Source organism: Procambarus clarkii, chromosome 92, assembly GCF_040958095.1.
Source record: "Procambarus clarkii isolate CNS0578487 chromosome 92, FALCON_Pclarkii_2.0, whole genome shotgun sequence".
Classification (NCBI taxonomy): Eukaryota; Metazoa; Arthropoda; class Malacostraca; order Decapoda; family Cambaridae; genus Procambarus; species Procambarus clarkii.
Window position 1 is genome coordinate 7,932,512 of NC_091241.1, and position 25,212 is coordinate 7,957,723.

The 25,212-nt window shown below is 45.3% G+C and overlaps 1 protein-coding gene across 1 annotated transcript in view; it reads left to right on the forward strand.

Moving 5' to 3' along the window:
- Positions 1-16,217: 16,217 nt before the first annotated feature.
- LOC123775101 (dystroglycan 1) overlaps positions 16,218-25,212 on the forward strand; it is a 61,725-nt gene continuing 52,730 nt past the window's right edge. Inside the window, exon 1 of the mRNA XM_069319263.1 lies at positions 16,218-16,247. Coding sequence (XP_069175364.1) covers positions 16,233-16,247 — 15 coding nt within the window. The 5' untranslated portion in view covers positions 16,218-16,232. The remainder of the gene's footprint in view (positions 16,248-25,212) is intronic.

The following is a 25,212-nucleotide window of genomic DNA, read 5'->3' on the forward strand; positions in this document are numbered from 1 at the left end:
TCTCGCCAATCTGAGACCTCACCCCTCACACAGACTCGTTGTCTCCTGTTGCTTAGGTATTCCTCTATCCACCGGAGTACCTTCCCTCTCACTCCAGCCTGCATCTCCAACTTTCGCACTAGCCTCTTGTGTGGCACTGTATCAAAGGCTTTCTGACAATCCAAAAATATGCAGTCTGCCCACCCTTCTCTTTCTTGCCTTATTTTTGTTGCCTGGTCGTAGAATTCAAGTAACCCTGTGAGGCAGGACCTGCCATCCCTGAACCCATGTTGATGCTGTGTTACAAAGTTCCTTCGCTCCAGATGCTCCACTAGTTTTTTTCGCACAATCTTCTCCATCAGCTTGCATGGTATGCAGGTTAGGGACACTGGCCTGTAGTTCAGTGCCTCCTGTCTATCCCCTTTCTTGTATATCGGGACTACGTTAGCTGCTTTCCAAGTATCTGGCAGTTCCCCTGTTGCCAGTGATTTGTTATACACTATGGAGAGTGGTAGGCTCAGTTCTCTTGCTCCTTCCTTTAGAACCCAAGGGGAGATTCCATCTGGGCCTATAGCCTTCGTCACGTCCAACTCTAGTAAACACTTCCTTACTTCCCCACTGGTAATCTCAAACTCTTCCAGTGGTTCCTGGTTAGCTATTCCCTCACTTACCTCTGGAATTTCTCCTTGTTCTAAGGTGAAGACCTCCTGGAATTTCTTATTCAATTCCTCACACACTTCCTTGTCATTTGTAGTGAATCCTTCCGCCCCTATCCTTAATCTCATAACCTGTTCCTTTACTGTTGTTTTTCTCCTAATGTGGCTATGCAACAATTTAGGCTGAGTCTTTGCCTTGCTTGCGATGTCATTTTCGTATTGTCTTTCTGCCTCTCTTCTCATCCTGACATATTCATTCCTGGCATTCTGGTATCTTTCTCTGCTCTCCAGTGTCCTGTTATTCCTATAGTTTCTCCATGCCCTTTTACTTTGCTGCTTAGCTAGCCTACATCTTTGATTAAACCATGGGTTTCTCATCTTCATTTCTCTGTTTTCCTTTTGGACTGGGACAAACTTGTTTGCTGCGTCCTTGCACTTCTGCGTGATGTAATCCATCATATCTTGGGCCGTCTTTCCCCTGAGCTCTGTTTCCCATGCTATATCTGTTAGGAATTTTCTTATCCCCTCATAGTTTCCCTTTCGGTATGCTAACCTTTTGGTTTCGGTATCCCTCCTCGAGTTCAATAACCCTTCTTCAATCAAGTACTCAAACACCAGTACACTGTGGTCGCTCATTCCTACTGGGTCCTCAAAACCGATTTCTCTTATGTCGGAGTCGTTCAGAGTGAAGACTAGGTCGAGTCTCGCTGGTTCGTCATTGCCTCTCATCCTTGTGGGTTCTCCGACATGCTGCGTTAAAAAGTTGCTTGTCACCACCTCCAATAGTTTGGCTCTCCACGTATCCTCGCCTCCATGCGGTTCCTTGTTCTCCCAGTCAATCTTTCCGTGATTGAAGTCGCCCATGATGAGCAGGTGGGATCTATTTCTACAGGCAGCAGAGGCTGCCCTCTCAATTATAGTGTTAACTGCCTTGTTGTTGTTTTCATACTCTTGACTGGGTCTCCTGTCATTTGGTGGAGGGTTGTACATTACTGCTACTACTATTCTTGGTCCTCCCATTGTTATGGTGCCTGCTATGTAGTCTCTGAACTCCTCACAGCCCGGGATGGCCATCTCCTTAAAACTCCATTCCCTTCTCATGAGTAGGGCCACTCCGCCTCCTCCTCTACCTTCCCTCTCTTTCCTTATTACTGTATACTCCTGGGGAAACACGGCATTCGTTATGATTCCAGAGAGAGGTGTGGCGTGGAGCAGTTGGGAGCATGTGTGTGCCCACGCTGCGACCTTGATGATGGTGGTGGTGGTGGGGGGATGGTTGTTAGGTTGCATGTGCTCTATTGCGTGTGTGTTGTGTGGGTGTGGGTGTGTGGATTACTTGTGTGTGTGTGTGTGTGTGTGTGTGGGTGTGTGTGTGTGTGTGTGTGTGTGTGTGTGTGGGTGTGGGTGTGTGTGTGTGGGTGTGTTTGTGAGAGCACATATCCACGTACTCTCAGTTCCTAAGCCCCGCCTTTCGATCCATTAGTCCTTAACTGTAATGCCATTTGTCCCGTTTTTATGCACAATTATGCATAGCGTTCAAACTGTTGGTTCATCTAAGACATTGCACGCGGTGTAGTTAGCCTCACACCCCCAACATACTAGGGGTGTGGCCCGCTCCTGTGGGGCCCGCTCCTGTGTGGCCCCGCTCTTGTGGGGGCCCTGGGCCACAGAAAGCAGAGGCGGGTACGTCAAGCCTGGGCCCCGGGCCGGGTTTGGGGTAGAACTCCCTGAACCCCATCAAGGTACAATCCAGGTGCGTGTGGCCGAGTGTAATCAGAAAGAAATCTGGAACGGAAAAGTTTAGACAAATATATATATATATATATATATATATATATATATATATATATATATATATATATATATATATATATATATATATATATATATATATATATATATATATAAAGAAATAGAGGTTTGATATGCTAGGATTACGTGAAACAAAGATTATATAAAATGATAAGGAAGAGTTGAAATGACTTACTGTTATTAAAGCATGAGTGAAAACATGAGTAAAGTAGTGAATATCTACTAATGAGTTAAGAGTACTTACCTATCAGTGAGTTTGAGAGGGGGAGCAAGATCTAGCAAGATCCTTGCCTACTAGTATAGTTGTATCTGTTGTACTCAAATCTGTTATTAGAGTTGAGGATGGAGGTGGCTTCCATAACTTCTCTCAGAACATTGAACTTGTTTACCACTCGTTCAGGGGACGCTTATTGACTTAGGGTAAGAGACAGTAAGGTAAGAAGCAGTGAATACCATTCTGCAGTTAAGATATAAAATTGGAGTCGAGCCTGGGCTTCAACCGGGCTGTGGTGGATATCTGGGCCTGCGGGCCGCTCCAAGCAACAGCCTGGTGGACCAAACTCTCACAAGTCAAGCTTGGCCTCGGGCCGGGCTCGGGGAGTAGAAGAACTCCCGAAACCCGCTTCAGGTATCTTCCAGGTACGCTTTCCAGGAGTATGTATGAAAATTTATAATGTTGAAATTTCATATGTATGAAATTGGAGTTTTGACATTTTATCAGGCGATCTGATTGCCTGAAGTGACAGTATACATAATTAGTGAGGTAGTGACTGGTGTAACAAGGATACATGAATGCTGTAGATTGAAATATTCATGCAGTGAAAAGGGGATTATGTATTTACTATTGATACATATTTTAAATATATGCATAAATATATATGGTAGGACTATGTTTTAAATGATGAACTTGTGCAATACAGATACAGCTATGTGCTTGTAGATGTGCGTGTGTGGGCGGTAGTCTAAGCTCTTTTAAGAGTGCCAGAGCTCTTTAAAGTGTTCCAGAGCTCTTTAAAGTGTTCCAGAGCTCTTTAAAGTCTTCCAGAGCTCTTGAAAGTGTTCCAGAGCTCTTGAAAGTGTTCCAGAGCTCTTGAAAGTATTCCAAAGCTCTTGAAAGTATTCCAAAGCTCTTTTAAGTGTTTTAGAGCTCTTTTTACGAGTATCATCACTGGCATTTTCTCCCCTTAATTTGAAGGTTCTCATAATCACTGTTTTCCTTGATATATAATACCAATTTATTGGAGCGAAAGATATGGTTTGAAGTACATAATAACTCCATGAAGAGTAGAACCAAAAACTACTTCGGGTTTGACTTGATAAAAACTTCAGGCTTGAGAAATATCAAACCCAACCCTGAGGTGCTTCCGGGGCTTAGCGTCCCCGCGGCCCGGTTGTCGACCAGGCCTCCTGGTTGCTGGACTGGTCAACCAGGCTGTTAAACCACTCAGAATGGAGTAAATTTCATCCTTTGTCGATGACATTAGGATTTTTATGAGAATAGACAATATGGAGGACACAGCAAACCTCCAAACTGATGCTAATCAGGTCTTTCAGTTGGCTTAAATTCGGTACAGAAAATAACATGTTTAATGAGGTTAAGTGCCGTCTAATGCTCTATGGGGAAAAATGAATATATTACAACGGAAGCTATATATAACACCGGCAAACTACACAATTGAAAGATAAAACAATATCAAAGGTCTGGGAGTAATCATGTCAGAAGACCTTACTTGTAAAAAATATAAAGTAGCCGTCACAACTGCAAGAAAAATGACAGGTTGGATAACAAGAACCTTTCACACTAGAGATGCTATACTGATGATGATACTCTTGAAGACACTAGTGCTCTCTAGGGTGGAATATTGCTGATCACAAACGGCCCCAGTCAAACCTTGAGAGATAGAGAGAGAGAGAGAGAGAGAGAGAGAGAGAGAGAGAGAGAGAGAGAGAGAGAGAGAGAGAGAGAGAGAGAGAGAGAGAGAGAGAGAGAGAGAGAGGGGGGGAGGACCACTCTAGAAAGAGAACGTAGACGTCTCTACAAAAGAAGGAAAAATGTCACGGAAATGCGTAAGCAGACACATCACAAGAAACTAGAATACCCCCAATCCAAACAGACAATTCAAAGAAAGAGATCAGACGCTAAAGCGAGCATACGAGTCTGAGGGAATGAAATTGGAACTGAAATCTATACACGAGATACCTTACCTTCAGGTGATTTCGGGGCTCAGCGACCCCGCGGCCCGGTCGTCGACCAGGCCTCCTCGTTGGAGGAGTGAACGATATGGAAGGAAATACAGAATAGAACCAGTGAAGAGCAGAGGTGCCATAGGTACAATTAGAGAACTCTGTATAAACATCAGAGGTCCGCGGTTGTTCAACACCCTCCCAGCGAGTATAAGAAATATTGCCGGAACAACCGTGGACATCTTCAAGAGAAAACTAGATTGTTTCCTCCAAGGAGTGCCGAACCAACCGGGCTGTGGTGGATATGCGGGCCTGAGGGCCGCTCCAAGCAACAGCCTGGTGGACCAAACTCTCACAAGTCAAGCCTGGCCTCGGGCCGGGCTTGGGGAGTAGAAGAACTCCCAGAACCCCATCAACCAGGTGTCTTTACCGAGCATGATATCAATTGAAATGTCTCAAGAAGACATTGTAGTGGCTTTGTGGAACGTCCACCTTGTCCTAGCACCAATACCTTAAATGTTTGCCCGGTAGGCCTGGGTACCTCCTTGTCACTTTTCTGGAACATGTATATGTCTTGCCACCAACTCTCCCCCCCCCAAAAAAAAAAAATATATATAATTAGTTTAATTATAAGTAATAAATGTAATTACTTCTATGGAGTGCTACACTGCCCCACTCTCACTTCATCTATCCACACAATCGCCCTATCTATCCACTCATCCCACCTGGCCACTCTCACTTTAACTCTCATCGCTGTCGTACCCCCCTACCCCCCCTCCCCCCTCCCCCCTCCCCAGGCACTAGAAGGGAGGACACACTCTCCCGGACAAGGCAGGGAAGGGTCTCCACAATTTCACAGACGACTTTTCTGTCCAGTTTGGCTTTAGGATTGGGCGCTGGTTGGGGGGGGGAGGGAGGGGGGGAATCTAAACTTCAAGTCTTTGGGAAGGGGATATCACGAGGCACAGTGCCACGGTGGTGGTGTGGCTGAGGCACTGTGCCACGGTGGCATCTTCATCTTGGAGGTCAAAGTATCACTGTCCAAGATTGACTTACAGACTCCGGCTCCTCTACATCAGACTCCGGCTCCTCCACATCAGACTCCGGCTCCTCCACATCAGACTCCAGTTCCTCCACATCACACTCCGGCTCCTCCACATCAGACTCCGGCTCCTCCACATCAGACTCCAGCTCCTCCACATCAGACTCCGGCTCCTCCACATCAGACTCCGGCTTCTCTGCCGTATTCATTGTTCTTTCTTTGTCGGTCGCTATAACAACTCCGGGGATCAATGTCCCCGCGGCCCGATCTCTGACCACCCTTCCTGACTAATGGTCTGGTTAGCCAGACTATTAGACGCAGCTGCTGGTATATCTCACAGCCTGGTTGATCGGGTGTCCTTTAGAGGCGTTTATCAATGTTCCTCTTTTTGAACAGAGAGAGAGAGATTGGCCAGATGTTTAGAGGGAGAGTTGAACATTGTTGTGGTCCTTAAGAGAGGAGCAGGGGCAGTGCGAGTGTGTTGTTAAGGGTGCATGTTTAGGCTGTTACATGAGAGGAGACGAGTGTTAACATTCCCAGGGGTGTCCTTGTCGCTTGTGTATGTCTTGGGCCAGTGTCTCACCTCGTAGCTGGTTCATCTTAACCTTACCTCGTAGCTGGGGCCTCTTAACCTTACCTCGTAGCTGGTTCATCTTAACCTTACCTCGTAGCTGGGGCCTCTTAACCTTACCTCGTAGCTGGGGCCTCTTAACCTTACCTCGTAGCTGGGGCCTCTTAACCTTACCTCGTAGCTGGGGCCTCTTAACCTTACCTCGTAGCTGGGGCCTCTTAACCTTACCTCGTAGCTGGGGCCTCTTAACCTTACCTCGTAGCTGGTTCATCTTAACCTTACCTCGTAGCTGAGGCCTCTTAACCTTACCTCGTAGCTGGTTCATCTTAACCTTACCTCGTAGCTGGGGCCTCTTAACCTTACCTCGTAGCTGGTTCATCTTAACCTTACCTCGTAGCTGGTTCATCTTAACCTTACCTCGTAGCTGGTTCATCTTAACCTTACCTCGTAGCTGGGGCCTCTTAACCTTACCTCGTAGCTGGTTCATCTTAACCTTACCTCGTAGCTGGGGCCTCTTAACCTTACCTCGTGGCTGGTTCATCTTAACCTTACCTCGTAGCTGGGGCCTCTTAACCTTACCTCGTAGCTGGTTCATCTTAACCTTACCTCGTAGCTGGTTCATCTTAACCTTACCTCGTAGCTGGGGCCTCTTAACCTTACCTCGTAGCTGGTTCATCTTAACCTTACCTCGTAGCTGGTTCATCTTAACCTTACCTCGTAGCTGGGGCCTCTTAACCTTACCTCGTAGCTGGGGCCTCTTAACCTTACCTCGTAGCTGGGGCCTCTTAACCTTACCTCGTAGCTGGGGCCTCTTAACCTCACCTCGTAGTGGCGCCTCTTAACCTCACCTCGTAGCTGGTTCACCTTACCTTGAGGTGCTTCTGGGGCTTAGCGTCCCCGCGGCCCGGTCGTCGACCAGGCCTCCTGGTTGCTGGACTGGTCAACCAGGCTGTTGGACGCGGCTGCTCGCAGCCTGACGTATGAGTCACAGCCTGGTTGATCAGGTATCCTTTGGAGGTGTTTGTCAAGTTCTTTCTTGAACACTGTGAGGGGTCGGCCAGTTATGCCCCTTATGTGTAGTGGAAGCGTGTTCAACAGTCTCGGGCCTCTGATGTTGATAGTTCTCTCAGAGTACCTGTTGCACCTCTGCTTTTCAACGGGGGTATTCTGCACATCCTGCCATGTCTTCTGGTCTCGTGTGATGTTATTTCTGTGTGCAGGTTTGGGACCAGCCCCTCAATTATTTTCCACGTGTAAATTATTATGTACCTCTCCCGCCTGCGCTCAAGGGAGTACAGATTTAGGCTCTTTAGTCGGTCCCAGTAATTTAGATGTTTTACTGAGTGGATTCTGGCAGTAAAGGATCTCTGCACGCTCTCCAGGTCAGCAATTTCTCCAGCTTTGAAAGGGGCTGTCATTGTGCAGCAGTACTCCACTCTAGAGAGCACAAGCGTTTTGAAAAGTATTATCATCGGTATAGCATCTCTAGTGTGAAAGGTTCTTGTTATCCAACCTGTCATTTTTCTTGCAGTTGTGACGGCTACTTTATTGTGTTCTTTAAAGGTAAGGTCTTCCGACATGAGTACACCCAGATCCTTTACATTGCCTTTTCGTTCTATGTTATGATTTGCCTGAGTTTTGTATGTGGTTTCCGTTTTTATATTTAATTTTTTTCCGTAGCGCATGAGCTGGAACTTATCTTCGTTAAACACCATATTATTTTCTGTAGCCCATAGAAAGACTTGATCTACATCTGATTGGAGGTTTGCCTTGTCCTCTATGTTGCCAACTCTCATGAAGATCCTAGTGTCATCTGCAAAGGATGATACAGTACTATAGGTTGTATTCTTGTCTATGTCCGATATGAGGATGAGAAAAAGTACTGGAGCAAGCACAGTATCCTGGGGGACTGAGCTCTTCACGGTTGATGGACCGGATTTTATTTTGTTGACTATTACACATTGGGTTCTGTTAGTCAGGAAATTGTAGATCCATCTGCCTATTTTTCCGGTAATTCCTTTTGAACGCATTTTATGTGCAATAACACCATGGTCATATTTGTCGAAGGCTTTTGCGAAATCTGTGTAAATTACATCAGCATTTTATTTGTCTTCCATGGCATCTAGTGCCATATCATAGTGGTCCAGCAACTGTGACAGGCAAGAGCGCCCCTGTTCTGAAACCATGTTGTCCGGGAGTTATGGAGATGCTGTCATGCTGATGGTGTCATGCTGATGGTGTCATGCTCATCCAAATATCTTGGTATTCGGTACTTACACATGTCTTGGTATTTGGACCGGATCTGCTCTTGCAGTCACCTCGTGGAATGCAAGATCTTGCTTGCAACAGTGTTCCACCGGCCCTAGCCTGCCCCCCCTCCCCCCCCTCCCTGCAGGAGGGGAGGTTATGTATTTCCTGTGGGGGATAGCTCCCTCATCCCCCCTGGCTGTGGTTTTAGGGTCGAACTTCAGTTACTGGTCCCCGTGTCTGTCTGCTCTCTGCCTGTTCTCCTGTCTCGGGACTGTCTGTGTCCGTGACTGTCTGTAATATCGAGTCTCAAGACCGTATTATATAAAATATTGAAAAAAGGTGCATGAATAATTGGAGGTGATGTTGGAGTACTGTTTTATTGCGAACACACACACGCACACACACACACACACACACACACACACACACACACACACACACACACACACACACACACACACACACACACACACACACACACACACACACACACACTGTCTGTGTGTGTGTGTAGAGAGGTGGTTGGTGCGGACACGTTGTATGCTATTCATTTATTCCAGTGTTGGTGTGGAATAATGTAACCTCCACACTTTAGTGTGTTGGTGGGGTGGTGGTGGTGGTGACTGTTGATGGCGGCTGAGCGGACAGAACACTGCACGCCTGATCCTGCGCTCCCGGGTTCGATCCCTGGCGCCGGCGAGAAACAATGGGCAGAGTTTCTTTCACCCCCTGATGCTCCTGTTACCTAGCAGTAAATAGGTACCTGGAAGTTAGTCAGCTGTCACGGGCTGCTGTTGTGAAATATTACGTCAGCGTGTTGTTTGTCTTCCATAGCATCTAAGGCGATTGTGCTGAGCAAGAGCGCCCTGATCTAAGACCGTGTCGGCCAAGGTTGTGTTAGACGCTGTAATTATGTGATCTTCTTAAACACTGAAAGACGTTTATTATGTGTGTGATGTTAGTGCTATCGGTTTATAGCTGTTTGCCTCTACTTTATTGCCTCCTTTATAGAATGGTGCTATCCCCCAAAAATATCTTCGAGAGAGAGAGAGAGAGATGTTGTAGATAATTTCATACAGGAAATACATGATCAACTGGGATATAATGGAAGGCTTGACGAGCCACTCAAGAAGAGTCGAAATTGGCCACAGGTAAATCGTATGATTGGTTATGATTTGAAATTGTTGACTTGGAGTGTCTGGGGGGGGGGGGGGGTTGGAATTATGGGGTTAAAATTGTTGGGGGTAGGTTCAAATTTTTTGGGGGTAATTCAAAATTGTTATGAAGTAGGCATACATCAGGCTGCGAGCAGCCGCGTCCAACAGCCTGGTTGATCACTCCAGCAACCAAGAGGCCTGGTCGACGACCGGGCCGCGGGGACGCTAAGCCCCGGAAGCACGTCAAGGTAGGCTCAAAATTGGTGGGAGATGTTTAAAGCGATGTTGGGTTGTAATGTTGGGTTGTGATGTTGGGTTGTAATGTTGGGTTGTGATGTTGGAGGTTAGGAGGAGATTGTGGGGTTAGGATTCAAACTGTGAAAGATAGTTTTGTGCGGAGTTGGTGATTCGAAGCGATTGTGAAGTTATGATTGTGAGCGTCTGATTTGGTTGCAGTTTGGGGGCGCAATTTTGAGATTGTTTCAGCAGAATAACGATTGTTTGAGTGGTTGGGTTGGTTGGTGGGGGTGGAGCCGGGAGTTGTGGGGGCGTGCGCGAGGTGCATTGAGCAACTCTAGTATAAGTGTGTACAAAAGCTTAAGTTACTGTTCCGGGAGGGCAATATGACGACCTTGACAACACTGTCGCTTCTATTAAGGCGGCCCTTGCCCTAGTCTGAGGCGCTCTGGGGCTTCAAGGTCCCTCGGACTGTTTCAAGGTCCCTGTTTCTCACTGTTTCAAGGTCCCTGGGACTGTTTCAAGGTCCCTGTTTCTCACTGTTTCAAGGTCCCTGGGACTGTTTCAAGGTCCCTGTTTCTCACTGTTTCAAGGTCCCTGGGACTGTTTCAAGGTCCCTGGGACTGTTTCAAGGTCCCTGGGACTGTTTCAAGGTCCCTGGGACTGTTTCAAGGTCCCTGGGACTGTTTCAAGGTCCCTGGGACTGTTTCAAGGTCCCTGGGACTGTTTCAAGGTCCCTGGGACTGTTTCAAGGTCCCTGGGACTGTTTCAAGGTCCCTGGGACTGTTTCAAGGTCCCTGGGACCCCCTCGGTATGCATATGGGATTACTTGCTTTTGAACAAATCCACAAGGGCCGTGACGAGGATTCGAACCTGCGTCCGGGAGCGTCCCAGACACTGCCTTAATCGACTTGATTGTTTAATTGCTTTTATTGGTAAATAAAGTCATGTTTTGACATTTAAGGGTTCCTTAAGGAAATGGGTTTGTTTTATTTAATCATTTTCATTTTAGGTAACCTTTATGTATTTACGGGGGGGGAGGGAGGTTTCTATATTTTATGAATTTTTTTAAGAATTTTTAAGAGAACAGTTCTTATAGACTTAAGGGAAAGGTAAGGGAATATATATATTATTTTAGGGGGTTAAGAGTAGGAAAGTATAGTAATTTTAAGTCAGATTTCGGATCCTTATGATGTTAAAGGAAGAAGCTTTGAGAACTGGCGGATGATGGCGGAGCAGTAGAGGGGCGGGGCGCTGCATTGGCGGGAAATGCCTGCAGACACACGCGGACGCTCCTTCAGCCTGAAGACCTGGTCAGAAACCGTTTCGGGTCGCTTATCCCCGGAACCGTTAGGCATGGCTCTGTCTAGGGTGTGTGTGTGTGTGTGTCTGTGAGAGAGAGAGAGAGAGAGAGAGAGAGAGAGAGAGAGAGAGAGAGAGAGAGAGAGAGAGAGAGAGAGAGAGAGAGAGAGAGAACACGAGAACACACCTTCATTAAGAAAAGGGACGAACAATTAATTTGTTGACCGCGTTTCTCTAATTGCTCCATCCAATTACAATTTTCTCGTGATGAAGCACTATTTGTGTGTGATTGGAACAAGCGAGCAGAGGGCACCGGTGAATATCACGATGCATGGGTCAAAGGTCAGGCGCCATAATATGACCCCTTTGCCTGACGCAGTACTTCCTTGCAATGGTATGTATTTACCTAATAGTGACTAGGGAGGAGTGAGGTCTATACCTTCATGTTCTCTCTACTTGCAATATTGCACCTGTTAGGATACAGTTTGATACCAATATCAGATTGAGCCGGTCGGCCGAGCGGACAGCACGCGGGACTTGTGATCTTGTGTCCTGGGTTCGATCCCAGGCGCCGGCGAGAAACAATGGGCAGCGTTTCTTTCACCCTATGCCCCTGTTACCTAGCAGTAAAATAGGTACCTGGGTGTTAGCTGTCACAGGCTGCTTCCTGGGGGTGGAGGCCTGGTCGAGGACCGGGCCGCGGGGACACTAAAGCCCCGAAATCATCTCAAGATAACCTCAAGATAACGTTATGGATGAAGGTGGCTTGAACAACCTCTTTCTTTCAATTTTCTTTTTCATATCTGTACAAGATATGAGTATTGCATTCCTTCGGCTGTAACAGGAGAATTGTTGGGTTTCCAGCTTCCTGTGTCCTCATGTCCTACTTTCAATTTGAGGAGGCTATGTTTGTCCGGGTCTATTCCCTCAGTACCTTGTATGTTGTGATCATATCCCTCCCTATTCTATCCTTTAGGAATGTGAAATTTAGTTCCATTAGCATATTCTCATAGCTTAACCCTCTTAAGCTCTGGCACCAATCTTGTTGCAAAGTTGTATACTTAAAAATAAAAATTATGCTTCACAAGGTGTGGATTCCATGCCAGTGTTGCGTATTCCAGTATTGGTCTAACATATGTTGTATAGATTGCCTTGAAGGAGTCCTGATTTAGGTTTCTAAATTATGTTCTTATATTTGCCAGCGTCCCATATGCTGCTGATGTTATCCCATTTGTGTGCCTCTAATCTTAGGGTTGGGACCGTATCCACTCCCAGATCACTCTCTCCTTCTGATTCTTGTAGTTGTCTTTCCCTTGTGATGTAGGAGGCCTCCTGGTTGGTTTCCAAGAATTTCCTAGTTTCCTTGGTTTCCTCTCTGCCTTTCCCATCTTCATTGCCTTACATTTGTTGGGATTAAATTCCAGCAGCCACTTGTTTGCCTAATTCTGGAGTCTATCAGAGTCATCTTGTAACTTGCAGCAGTTCTCCTGAGCCCCGGATGAAGAATGTGGGAGTATTGATTGTTTTGGTCTCAATCTTTGTTATCTACGAATTTGTTTGGAAGGCTGTCATTTTAAAATTCAATGTACATATTACATATAGTCCGAAACGCTCTGCATATTAGTGGCTTAGTATATAGTAACTCTGTCTAGAAATCCAACATTCTGTTTGTAACTCATTCTGTATATATGTATTTTTACCTGAATAAATTATTATTATTATTGTTATTATGACAAAATGGGCACAGAAAATTCGTCCGAAAAAGATGTTATGTTTACCATATTTTTCTGGGTTCGAAAATATTGTTAAAACCTTGAAACTTTTTGATATACATGTTTTGTTTAATTATGAAAACACGGTTGGAAAATTATTAGTTAGAAACGGCCCTCATAGTGATAACTGTGTCGTTTAAACAAATCCACAAGGGCCATGACGAGGATTCGAACCTCGATTGGGAAGTCATGTGTCATTTACAAAATACACATTTACGTGTAATGACACATTTTCACACATTTACGTGTAATTACAAAATGACACATTTACGTGCAATGTGTCATTTACAAAATACCTTATGAAGATTGCAATACTTTCTATACAGGTTAAATATCCAAAGATATGAAAGTTCTAATTTCACAGCATAAATGTTATTAAAAAAAATAAATGACCTATCTAACTATCTAAAATTTAAATCTTAAAATTAAATAACATAAATTTAACTATCTAAAAATTTAAAATCTAACTATCGATTTATCTAAAATATAACACTATTAATTTGTCAGAAAATTCTCACCAAATGGATTTGCGAAAGGTCTTCGATAACTATTTATTTTGTAAAACCCTTTTCAATAGAATCATTATTAAATCTGCTTTAATACAAATTAGAAAACATAGAGTATGCATATTGATAATAATTTGTAGAATTTAGATACTTTTTAATTGATCAACTAAAAAAAACCAGTTTTGAGTAAGATCATTAATACAGTTATCTCATTAGCATTGTCACTACATAGAAGCTCTCACATAATGATTAGTGGGCAGATTGATTGATGACGATTAAGCCACCCAAAAGGTGGCACGGGCATGAATAGCCCGTAACCCCTCAGTGGGCATTCTGCAGTCTCCTCTTGTTCTCTTGTTACAAAGACATTGTCTTTCCACCTCACATATGTCCTTCCCGCCTATGTATCCTCTCCTTCTGAATTGTAATACTCATCCTTGAGATGATGTGTTCATTGACACGAAAGTACTTGAGGAATTTCTTGTTTCATTTTCCTTCGTGGTTAAACATTGTTGCATTGTTCATCAGGTGTTAATTTCTTTGTGATTCACACACGCACGCACGCACGCACGCACGCACGCACGCACGCACGCACGCACGCACGCACACACACACACACACACACACACACACACACACACACACACACACGGGATGTGTGTTAGGCGGGATGCAAGAGTCAGTGCTCGATCCTGCAAGCACAAATAGGTGAGTACACACACACACACACACACACACACACACCCACACACACACACACACACACACACACACACACATACACACACACACACACACACACACACACACACACACACACACACACACACACACACACACACACACACACACACAGTGGAGGCTGACTCCATACACAGTTTCAAGGGTAGATATGATAGAGCCCAATATGCTCAGGAGTCTGTACACCTGTTGATTGACGGTTGAGAGGCGGGACCAAAGAGCCAGAGCTCAACCCCCGCAAGCACAACTAGGTGAGTACACACACACACACACACACACACACACACACACACACACACACACACACACACACACACACACACACACACACACAATATACAGTATATAATATGCACATATCATACATATACTCAGAGAAGCAGAATAGTCCCCTGAGTACTTATTACTTCTTAAGACAGGATCAAACCGCCCAATAAAGAAGATACACCACCATTATGTGAGTGTGACTCACCACTGGTGTGGCGGGTGTCTCCACATCCCTTTGTTCTTATTGCGTGCGTTCGTGTGCTGATGCCTGCAGGAGTAGGTCTCAAGCTCTTGGGCCCCGCCTCATTGATATCGCTTTTCTGATGCTGTTATCATTTTACTTAATATGCATCAATAGATGCCCTTACTTTGTACTGTGAGCAGCTGTGTACTCACCTAATTGTGCTTGCGGGGGTTGAGCTTTGGCTCTTTGGTCCCGCCTCAGGCTGTGTCTAACAGCCTGGTTGACCAGACCACCAAGGAGGCGGCGTGGTCAGAGACCGGGCTGCGGGGGGCATTGATCCTAGGAACCACTGTAAGATAACCTCTTCGCCTAGCTTTCTGTACCATATTATACAATTATCCTGTGGCAGGTTTGTATTAGTACTTGTGAAAATGGTAAGGTTCTACTGGTACTGTTAGTATCACTAGTAGGTGTACTAGTACTCTCTCTCACTAGCAGATGGTCTACTAGTACTACAGTCAGTATCACTAGTAGGTGTACTAGTACTCTCTCTCACTAGCAGATGTACTACTAGTACTACAGTCAGAATCACTAGTAGGTGTACTAGTACTCTCTCTCACTAGCAGATGGTCTACTAGTACTACAGTCAGTATCAATAGTAGGTGTACTAGTACTCTCTCTCACTAGCAGATGTACTACTAGTACTACAGTCAGTATCACTAGTAGGTGTACTAGTACTCTCTCTCACTAGCAGATGGTCTACTAGTACTACAGTCAGTATCACTAGTAGGTGTACTAGTACTCTCTCTCACTAGCAGATGTACTACTAGTACTACAGTCAGTATCACTAGTAGGTGTACTAGTACTCTCTCTCACTAGCAGATGGTCTACTAGTACTACAGTCAGTATCACTAGTAGGTGTACTAGTACTCTCTCTCACTAGCAGATGGTCTACTAGTACTACAGTCAGTATCACTAGTAGGTGTACTAGTACTCTCTCTCACTTGCAGATGTACTACTAGTACTACAGTCAGTATCACTAGTAGGTGTACTACTAGTACTACAGTCAGTATCAATAGTAGGTGTACTACTAGTACTACAGTCAGTATCAATAGTAGGTGTACTACTAGTACTACAGTCAGTATCAATAGTAGGTGTACTACTAGTACTACAGTCAGTATCACTAGTAGGTGTACTACTAGTAGCAGTACAATATGGTACCAACTAGCCAGTTGTATTGTATTAAAGTCTCTAAATACAACAATTCATTGTTTTTTTAGCATTATTTTATTTAATGAGTGTTGCAATAGTTAATATTTTCTGTCTTTTTTCAGGTACTTGTGCAGTGATATTGCCCTGGTGATTAGCGGGATTGGATTGGTGATTTGGTGAGTGATTATACCCGCCAAACACACACCGAAACTACGACGTTGGTACAACGTTCCAACAAGTTTTAACACCTCCTAACCAGTTATAACAACCAATATAGCAAGTTGTAACAACGTTCTAATACGTCATAAACACGTTAAGCCAAGATGTAACAACTTTATTACAAGTTGTAACAAGCGGAAAATGGAGACAGTTACGGTTTGTGTTTCCAGGGGTCCTCTGCCGGGTCATTGAGACCACCTGCATGTTTGCTTGTGTGTTTCATTGTTCATTATGGTGAATTCCAGTTTAATTTTGTGCTTCTTTTGTTTGTTCAAATTTGTATTGTTTATATGTCAATATAAATTGCAATATTTTTTAGTTGACACGTACTCGCAAGTCAAGCCTGGCCCCAGGGTAGGCTTGGGGAAGCCCGGCATAAATACCAGAAATGCTTGGGCAGACACGACTATCACAAGAAAGGAAATTAAACCTAAACAGGGAGATCGAAGAAATAGAACAAACGTTGAAGCGATCGTTCGAGTCTGAGGAAATGGAATTGGAACAGAAAGCTATACAAGAGATAAAGAAAAATCCGAAATATTTTTCACATACGCAAAATCAAAAACCTCCACCAGTATTGGATCTTTAATTATAACTGAAGGTACGTACGCGGAGGACAACAAAGAAATTAGTGAAATTCTAAGAAGCCAGTATGAGGCTATGTTTAGCACACCAATAAACAACATGAAAGTTGAGGATCCAGACACCTTCTTTATGAATGACATTCAAGCTGCAGATAATATAACGGATATTAACACAAACTTGGAAGACTTTGAATGAGAAATTTACAATATGCCCATGCACTCAGCCCCTGGTCCGGACTCGTGGAATTCAATATTCATTAAGTAATGTAAAGTACCAGTAGCGAGAGCACTCAGTGTAATATGGAGAAAGAGCCTGGATACAGGGGAGATACCAGCAGCACTTAAATCAGCAGATATAGCTCATCTGCACAAGGGAGGTAGTAAAGCCTTGGCAAAAGATTATAGACAAGTTGCACTAACATCACACATAATAAAAGTTTTTGAAAGAGTGATTAGGAATCAAATTTCTAGTTTTATGGGAAATAATGAACTACACAACCCAGGACAACTTGGATTTAGAGCGGGAAGATCCTGTCTGTCACAGTTACTCAACCACAATGACAAAATCACAGAAGCTCTAGAAGAAAAGCAAAATGCAGATGTTGTATACACAGACTTTGCAAAGGCATTCGACAAATGTGACTATGGAGTGATAGCATACAAAATAAGGTCAATGGGAATAACTGGTAAAGTAGGACGCTGGATACTCAATTTCCTGTCGAACAGAACACAAAGAGTAACAGTCAATCAAATATACTCGAGTCCAAGCGCAGTTAAAAGCTCTGTACCACAAGGTACAGTCCTTGCACCACTGCTGTTCCTTATTCTCATATCAGATATAGACAAAAATACAAGTCACAGCTTCGTGTCATCCTTTGCAGATGACAAAAATCAGCATAAAAATTACCTCTGCTGAAGATATTGAAAAACTACAAGCAGATATCAACAAAGTTTTTGATTGGGCAGCAGAAAATAACATGATGTTTAACAGTGATAAATTTCAGGTACTCAGGTATGGCAAAAATGAGGATCTGAAACATAATACAGGGTACAAAACACAATCGAATCTTCCCATAGTAGAAAAACAGCATGTCAAGGATTTGGGAATAATGATGTCCGACGATCTAACGTTTAGGGAGCATAACCAAGAAAATATTGCGTCAGCCAGAAAAATGATCGGATGGATTACGAGAACTTTCAAATCCAGGGATCCCATCACAATGGTTGTACTCTTCAAGTCACTTGTGTTGTCCCGTCTTGAGTACTGCTCAGTACTCACTTCCCCCTTCAGAGCAGGAGAGATTGCTGAAATAGAGAGAATACAGAGAACATATACGGCACGCATAGACGAGATAAAACACCTAAATTATTGGGATCGTCTCAAAGCTCTCCAAATGTACTCACTAGAAAGGAGACGAGAGAGATACCAAATAGTATACACATGGAAAATACCTTAGGGACAGGTCCCAAGTCTACACAGAAAAATAACAACATACTGGAGTGAACGATATGGAAGAAAATGCAGAATAGAACCAGTGAAGAGCAGAGGTGTCATAGGCACAATCAGAGAACACTGTATAAACATCAGAGGTCCGCGGTTGTTCAAGTCCTCCCAGCAACTATTAGAAATATTTCTGGAACAACCGTGGACATCTTCAAGAGAAAACTAGACTTTTCTAAAAAAAACGTGCCGGACCAACCGGGCTGTGGTGGGTATGTGGGCCTGCGGGCCGCTCTAAGCAACAGCCTAGTGGACCAAACTCTCACAAGTCAAGCCTGACCTCAGGCCGGGCTTGGGGAGTAGAACAACTCTCAGAACGCCATCCAGGTACAATCCAGGTACAGTAATATATGTATACCTAAACTGGAAACAATAGTTTTGGGTGTCTTGTCCTGTTACGAGCCCCGTGGCCAGGACCCGAGGGAGTGTGTAAGTTGAAATTGATATGTTTGCAGTGAGTGGTATTGTGGTTTGGTGTGACCTAACCTTACACTGTGAGGGGGGGAGGGGTTTTGTGTGTGTGTGTACCGGTAGCTGTGTGTGTGTGTGCCGGTAGCTGTGTGTGTGTGTGTACCGGTAGGTGTGTACCGGTGTGTGTTTGTGTGTGTGTGTGTGTACCGGTAGGTGTGTGTACCGGTAGGTGTGTGTACCGGTGTGTGTGTACCGGTGTGTGTTTGTGTGTGTGTGTGTGTGTGTGTGTACCGGTAGAAATATTTACCGGCAAGTTTCTTAAATAGTTTAGTGGTACACGTGATGAAGATAATGTAGACAACTGCTCTATTGGAAGGGGGGGATTCTCGCCCCCCTCCCTTGGAGTCGCTATTTTAACCTTCGCAGTATTTAACCCGTCATCGTAGCTTTTAACCCGTCATCATAGCTTTCAACCCGTCATCATAGCTTTTAACCCGTCATCATAGCTTTTAACCCGTCATCGTAGCTTTTAACCCGTCATCATAGCTTTCAACCCGTCATCATAGCTTTCAACCCGTCATCATAGCTTTCAACCCGTCATCATAGCTTTCAACCCGTCATCATAGCTTTCAACCCGTCATCATAGCTTTCAACCCGTCATCATAGCTTTCAACCCGTCATCATAGCAACCTGTCATTGTTGCTTAGTTTTATTAGTGGAAACATCTGGAGTTGCTAAGTTATCTTGTTCTACACCAAACATATTATTATAGTATTATCATATTTTTTCCTTTTTCACATTACTTTCATATTCGCATCTGAAGCTGATGGTTTAAGTGTGCCACCGGGATTACCTTACACGGTGCTGGGATTGAACTCTAGGGAGTCGGTGGCTGAGCGGACAGAACACTGGACGCGTGATCTTGTGGTCCGGGGTTCGATCCCGGGGCGCCGGCGAGAAACAATGGGCAGAGTTTTTTCACCCCTGATTCTCCTGTTACCTAGCAGTAAATAGGTACCTGGGTGTTAGTCAGCTGTCACGGGCTGCTTCCTGGGGGTAGAGGCCTGGTCGAGGACCGGGCCGCAGGGACACTAAAGCCCCGAAATCATCTCAAGATAAGATAGCCTCCATCTGTCCCTCGAGCAGCTTGGTTAGGTCATGCAGTAGCCTGTTGTCTTCCTCCATCTTTGTTCTTCTCATTAGCTACGCCTCGTTTGCAAAAATTGACAATTAGGAATTGATTGCTTATAGTTGGTCAATTTCTTTGATCAATAATGTCATTGGAGCGAGAAATGAGCCATGACGTTTGTTTCCATCTGTATACTGATAGTTTCCCCTCTTAGAGTTCCAACCACTTGGGCTGGACAGTAGAGCGACGGTCTTTCGTCATGCAGGTCGGCGTTCAATCCCCCGACTGTCCAAGTGGTTGGGCACCATTCCTTCCTCCCCGTCCCATCCCAAATCCTTATTCTGACCCCCTTCCACGTGCTATATAGCCGTAATGGCTTGGTCTTTTCTCCTGATATTCTTCTTCTTGAGTATGACCCTCTGTTTCCTATTGTTTGGTTACTCCTTTACCCATTGTAATAGTTTTTTTTTTTTTTTTTTTGAGGAACCGTATCGGAGGCTTTTTGGCAGCACAGGTAACGTTACTGTCCACCTCCTGCCTGTGTGATGATGTAGAAGGTTAGGTTAGGTTAGGTTAGGTTAGGTTAGGTTAGGTTAGGTTAGGTTAGGTTAGGAACACACTCGGGTCAGAGTGTTCTCTCAGCGGGTCAACTCGGCCCTCTCCAAACTGATTTGGCCTACCTACCTTGAGGCTACCTTGAGGTGCTTCCGGGGCTTAGTGTCCCCGCGGCCCGGTCGTCGACCAGGCCTCCTGGTTGCTGGACTGATCAACCAGGCTGTTAGACGCGGCTGCTCGCAGCCTGACGTATGAGTCACAGCCTGGTTGATCAGGTATCCTTTGGAGGTGCTTTGGTGGTATCCTCTAGGAAGTTTGTTCACTCTGGCTGTTCAACTGTTTGTTCACTCTGGCTGTTCAACTGTTCACTTCGTGAATTTTATCCTGTTCTTTTCCAGGGGAAACATGTTTAGCGAAACTGGCTTGTAGTTTATAGCATCCTGTCTGTTTCCTGTCTTAGATAGTACTACGTTTTCTATTTTATGGAGAGTCCGAAGTTTGCGAGTGTGGCGTTGTGTTGAAGCCGCCACTTACCGGAGTGCATGGCTCCCTCCCAGCCTGACTTAGTAGCCATGACAGTGTCTGGTCTGGTCCTTCCACACGGCTAGGTTTATCTTGCTCATTCCTTAGTGGAGCCTCTCTTGGAGAGAGAGTCTATGTCTGTACTCGTCTAGTTGTGCTGCCGGGGGTTGAGCTCTGGCTCTTTGGTTCCGGCCCTCAACTGTCAATCAACTGGTGTACAGATTCCTGAGCCTATTGGGCTCTTATCATAACGATATTTGAAACTGTGTATGGAGTCAGCCTCCACCACATCACTGCCTAATGCATTCCATCTGTTAACTACTCTGACACTGAAAAAGTTATTTCTAACGTCCCTGTGGCTCATTTTAGTGCTCAGTTTTCACCTGTCCCCCCTTATTCGTGCACCTCCATGTTAAACAGTTTATCTTTATCAACCCTGTGAATTTCTCTGAGAATTTTGTAGGTAGTGATCATGTCTCTCCTAACTTCTGTCTTCCTGTGTCCTTACCTTGAGGTTACCGTGAGGTGTTTTCGGGGCTTAGCGTCCCCGCGGCCCGGTCGTCGACCAGGCCTCCTCGTTGCTGGACTGGTCAACCAGGCTGTTTTTGAATGCGGCTGCGAGCAGCGTGACGTATGAATCACAGCCTGGTTGATCAGGTATCCTTTGGAGTTGCTTATCGAGTTCTCTCTATGAACACTGTGAGCGGTCGGCCAGTTATACCCCTTATGTGTAATGGAAGCGTGTTGAACAGTCTCGGGCCTCTGATGTTGATAGTTCTCTCTTGAACACTCTGAAGGGTCGGCCAGTTATGTCCCTTATGTGTAGTGGAAGCGTGTTGAACAGTCTCGGGCCTCTGATGTTGATAGTTCTCTCTTGAACACTGTGAGGGGGTCTGCCAGTTATGCCCCTTATGTGTAGTGGAAGCGTGTTGAACAGTCTCGGGCCTCTGATGTTGATAGTTCTCTCTTGAACACTGTGAGGGGTCTGCCAGTTATGCCCCTTATGTGTAGTGGAAGCGTGTTGAACAGTCTCGGGCCTCTGATGTTGATAGTTCTCTCTTGTACACTGTGAGGGGTCTGCCAGTTATGCCCCTTATGTGTAGTGGAAGCGTGTTGAACAGTCTCGGGCCTCTGATGTTGATAGTTCTCTCTTGAACACTGTGAGGGATCGGTCAGTTATGCCCCTTATGTGTAGTGGAAGCGTGTTGAACAGTCTCGGGCCTCTGATGTTGATAGTTTTCTCTTGAACACTGTGAGGGGTCGGCCAGTTATGCCCCTTATGTGTAGTGGAAGCGTGTTGAACAGTCTCGGGCCTCTGATGTTGATAGAGTTCTCTCTGAGTACCTATTGCATCTCTGTGGCGTGAGGTTCAGTTCCTGTAATGTTTCCTTATAAATCATTCCTCTCAGCTCAGGGACTAGCCTGGTGGCATACCTCTAAAACCTTTTCTGACTTCGGTTTGTGTTTGACTAGATGTGAGCAATGAGCAATATCAATCAAACCTACGCATATTCCAGTATGGAATATGCGTAGGTTTGCTGGCTGCCAGGCTGCCAGCACTAATAGCTTAATGGTATAGTGGCACGTTACTATGTAATTACGTGCGACCAGAGAGGCCAATCCTTGAACCCAATTCCAAGTAAGGTGTTAGCTCTTGGATATGGAGATGATGGGGGGGGGGAGGGGGTAGATAGTGATATTTTGGTTGTCAGTACTCACCTAGTTGTACTCACCTAGTTGTGTTTGCGGGGGTTGAGCTCTGGCTCTTTGGTCCCGCCTCTCAACCGTCAATCAACAGGTGTACAGATTCCTGAGCCTCCTCCCTCAGGAATCCACATGGGGAGCCACACCTCCCCAACCTCAGTGGTTGGGGAGGTGTGTTTACTGGGGGGGGGGGGGGGGGTTGAGGAGTTGATGATGGTTGGGCAACAATTATGGCTGTAAATGACGACAGTTTAGGTTGGTGGGGGAGTAGAAAGCTCGAGGGAGTGTTCTACTCCCTCGAGCCTGGCCTCAGGCTGGGTTCCGGGAGTAGAAGAACTCTGGAAACCCTCCCCAGGTACGCTCCAGGTATTGACCGTTGCTCGAGTTGGGATGTCTTCTTGAGGTGAGCGAATGTAGCGACCGCCTCCCTGATCAAGGTGTCACCAGACCACCCTTGGAGAGTGAAGGAACTCTTGAAACCCATGAAAGGTAATCTACAGGCAATAGAGAGAGCATCACTCCTCCAGGAAGTGCCGGACCAACCGGGCTGTGGTGGGCCTGCGGGCCGCTCCAAGCAACAGCCTGGTGGACCAAACTCTCACAAGTCAAGCCTGGGGCCAGATTCACGAAAGCACTTATGCAAGCACTTACGAACCTTTACATCTTTTCTCAATCTTTGGCGGCTTTGTTTACAATTATTAAAGAGTTAATGAGATCCGAAGCACCAGGAGGCTGTTTATAACAATAACAACAGTTGATTGGCAAGTTTTCATGCTTGTAAACTGTTTAATAAATGTAACCAAAGCCGTCAAAGATTGAGGAAAGATGTACACGTTCGTAAGTGTTTGCGTAAGTTCTTTCGTGAATCTGGCCCCTGGCCCCGGGCCGGGCTTGGGGAGTAGAAGAACTCCCAGAACTCCATCAACCAGGTAGCGAAGAACTCTCCGCATGTACCTCAGTCCTCCTCTGACTCTCTCGTAATTTCCTAGGTATTATCATCTCCAATTGCGAGTTGGGATTGATGGGAATAAGCATAATTGGTGGAAGATTTGAGATAATTGTGAGTAATCTTTGAGAATAGTAGTGCACTACCCTCTACCCCCCCTTCCCCCCCTTCTCCCCCCCCTTCCCCCCCCCTCCCCCCCCCCCCTTCCCGGTAGTTCTGAATTGTAATGCTTTTGTTTTTGTCTTGGTTGTAAGGGGTCATTGACCTTAGAAATGACCAAGATAGCGCAGTGATTTGTGCCAGGAAGTAGTTGACTCCTGGTCTATGAGGGGGTTAACAATGGTAATTATCTTGCGAGACTCACCAGGTATCAACCAGATATCAACCAGGTATCAACCAGACTGGTAGTCGAGGTGAACTCGAGTACCAGAGAGTACTCTGGTACCAATTACTACCCGGTACCAGAGAGTTAACTTCGAGAGCATGTAAGTACCTACCTAAAACTAGATACGTACGTACATATACAAATGTATCTGAGATAAGTACCATCAATAAGAGATATATATACTATAAGTAATTCTAGTGACTTTAGAAAAGAGCAAACATGGCACATGATCACAGCATACAAGATACCGAGCCATGACTGGATCTTGTTCCTTATAAATACAAAAGGATAATCACCCACTACTGGATAATGCTGCTGAATGTTAAAATCATTTTAGCCACTAACGCTGGCTAATATGGCATTTATTATTTCAGTATAGAATTTGGGTCATTAGCAAATGCTTTGTATGCTTGGCCTGACAGCTGAGTGGACAGCGCTCGGGATTCGTAGTCCTGAAGTTCTGGGTTCGATTCCCGGTGGAGGGGGTAACAAATGGGCAGAATTTCTTTCGTCCTGACGCATCTGTTCGCCTAGCAGTAAATAGGTACCTGGGAGTTAGACAGCTGTTACGAGCTGCTTCCTGGGGTGTGTGTAACAAAAAGGAGGCCTGGTCGAGGACCGGGCCTCGGAAGTTGAGCCCTGAAATCATCTCAAGGTATCCTACCCACATTGAATCATTGAAACTCTTCAACTACTTGGACTGCCTGAAATCATTCAATGTTTTATTCTTCTGAAAGAAGATGAAAGAAATATCCTCATATACACATGACAAATACTGGAAAGTCGGGTTCCATACCTGGTTGATACCTGGTTGATGGGGTTCTAGGAGTGGTTCTACTCCTGACTTGTGAGAGTTTGGTCCACCAGGCTGTTGCTTGGAGCGGCCCACAGGCCCACATACCCACCACAGCCTGGTTGGTCCGGCACTCCTTGGAGAAAACAGTCTTAGTTTTCTTACGAAGATGTCCACAGTTGTTCCTACACAATCAAATTGCAAATAAATTCCAATGAGAACTCTGCGTATCATAAGAACATTTAGAGAACACAGTGGGGAACTTCAGAGGCATACGACGCATTCAGTCTCCTGACAACATATATTGGAAATGTCACTGGAACAACAGTGGAAGCACTGGAGAGAACTGGACAAGTTTTTGCCAGAGTACTGTACTTGCTGGAAGTGTACTGGAATACTGTATCCTGGTGGACTGAGGAAGAGTACTGGAGCAAGCACTGTACCCTTGGGTACTGAGGAAGAGTACTGGAGCATGCACTGTACCCTGGGGTACTGAGGAAGAGTACTGGAGCAAGCACTGTATCCTGGCGTACTGAGGAAGAGTACTGGAGCATGCTCTGTACCCTGGGGTACTGAGGAAGAGTACTGGAG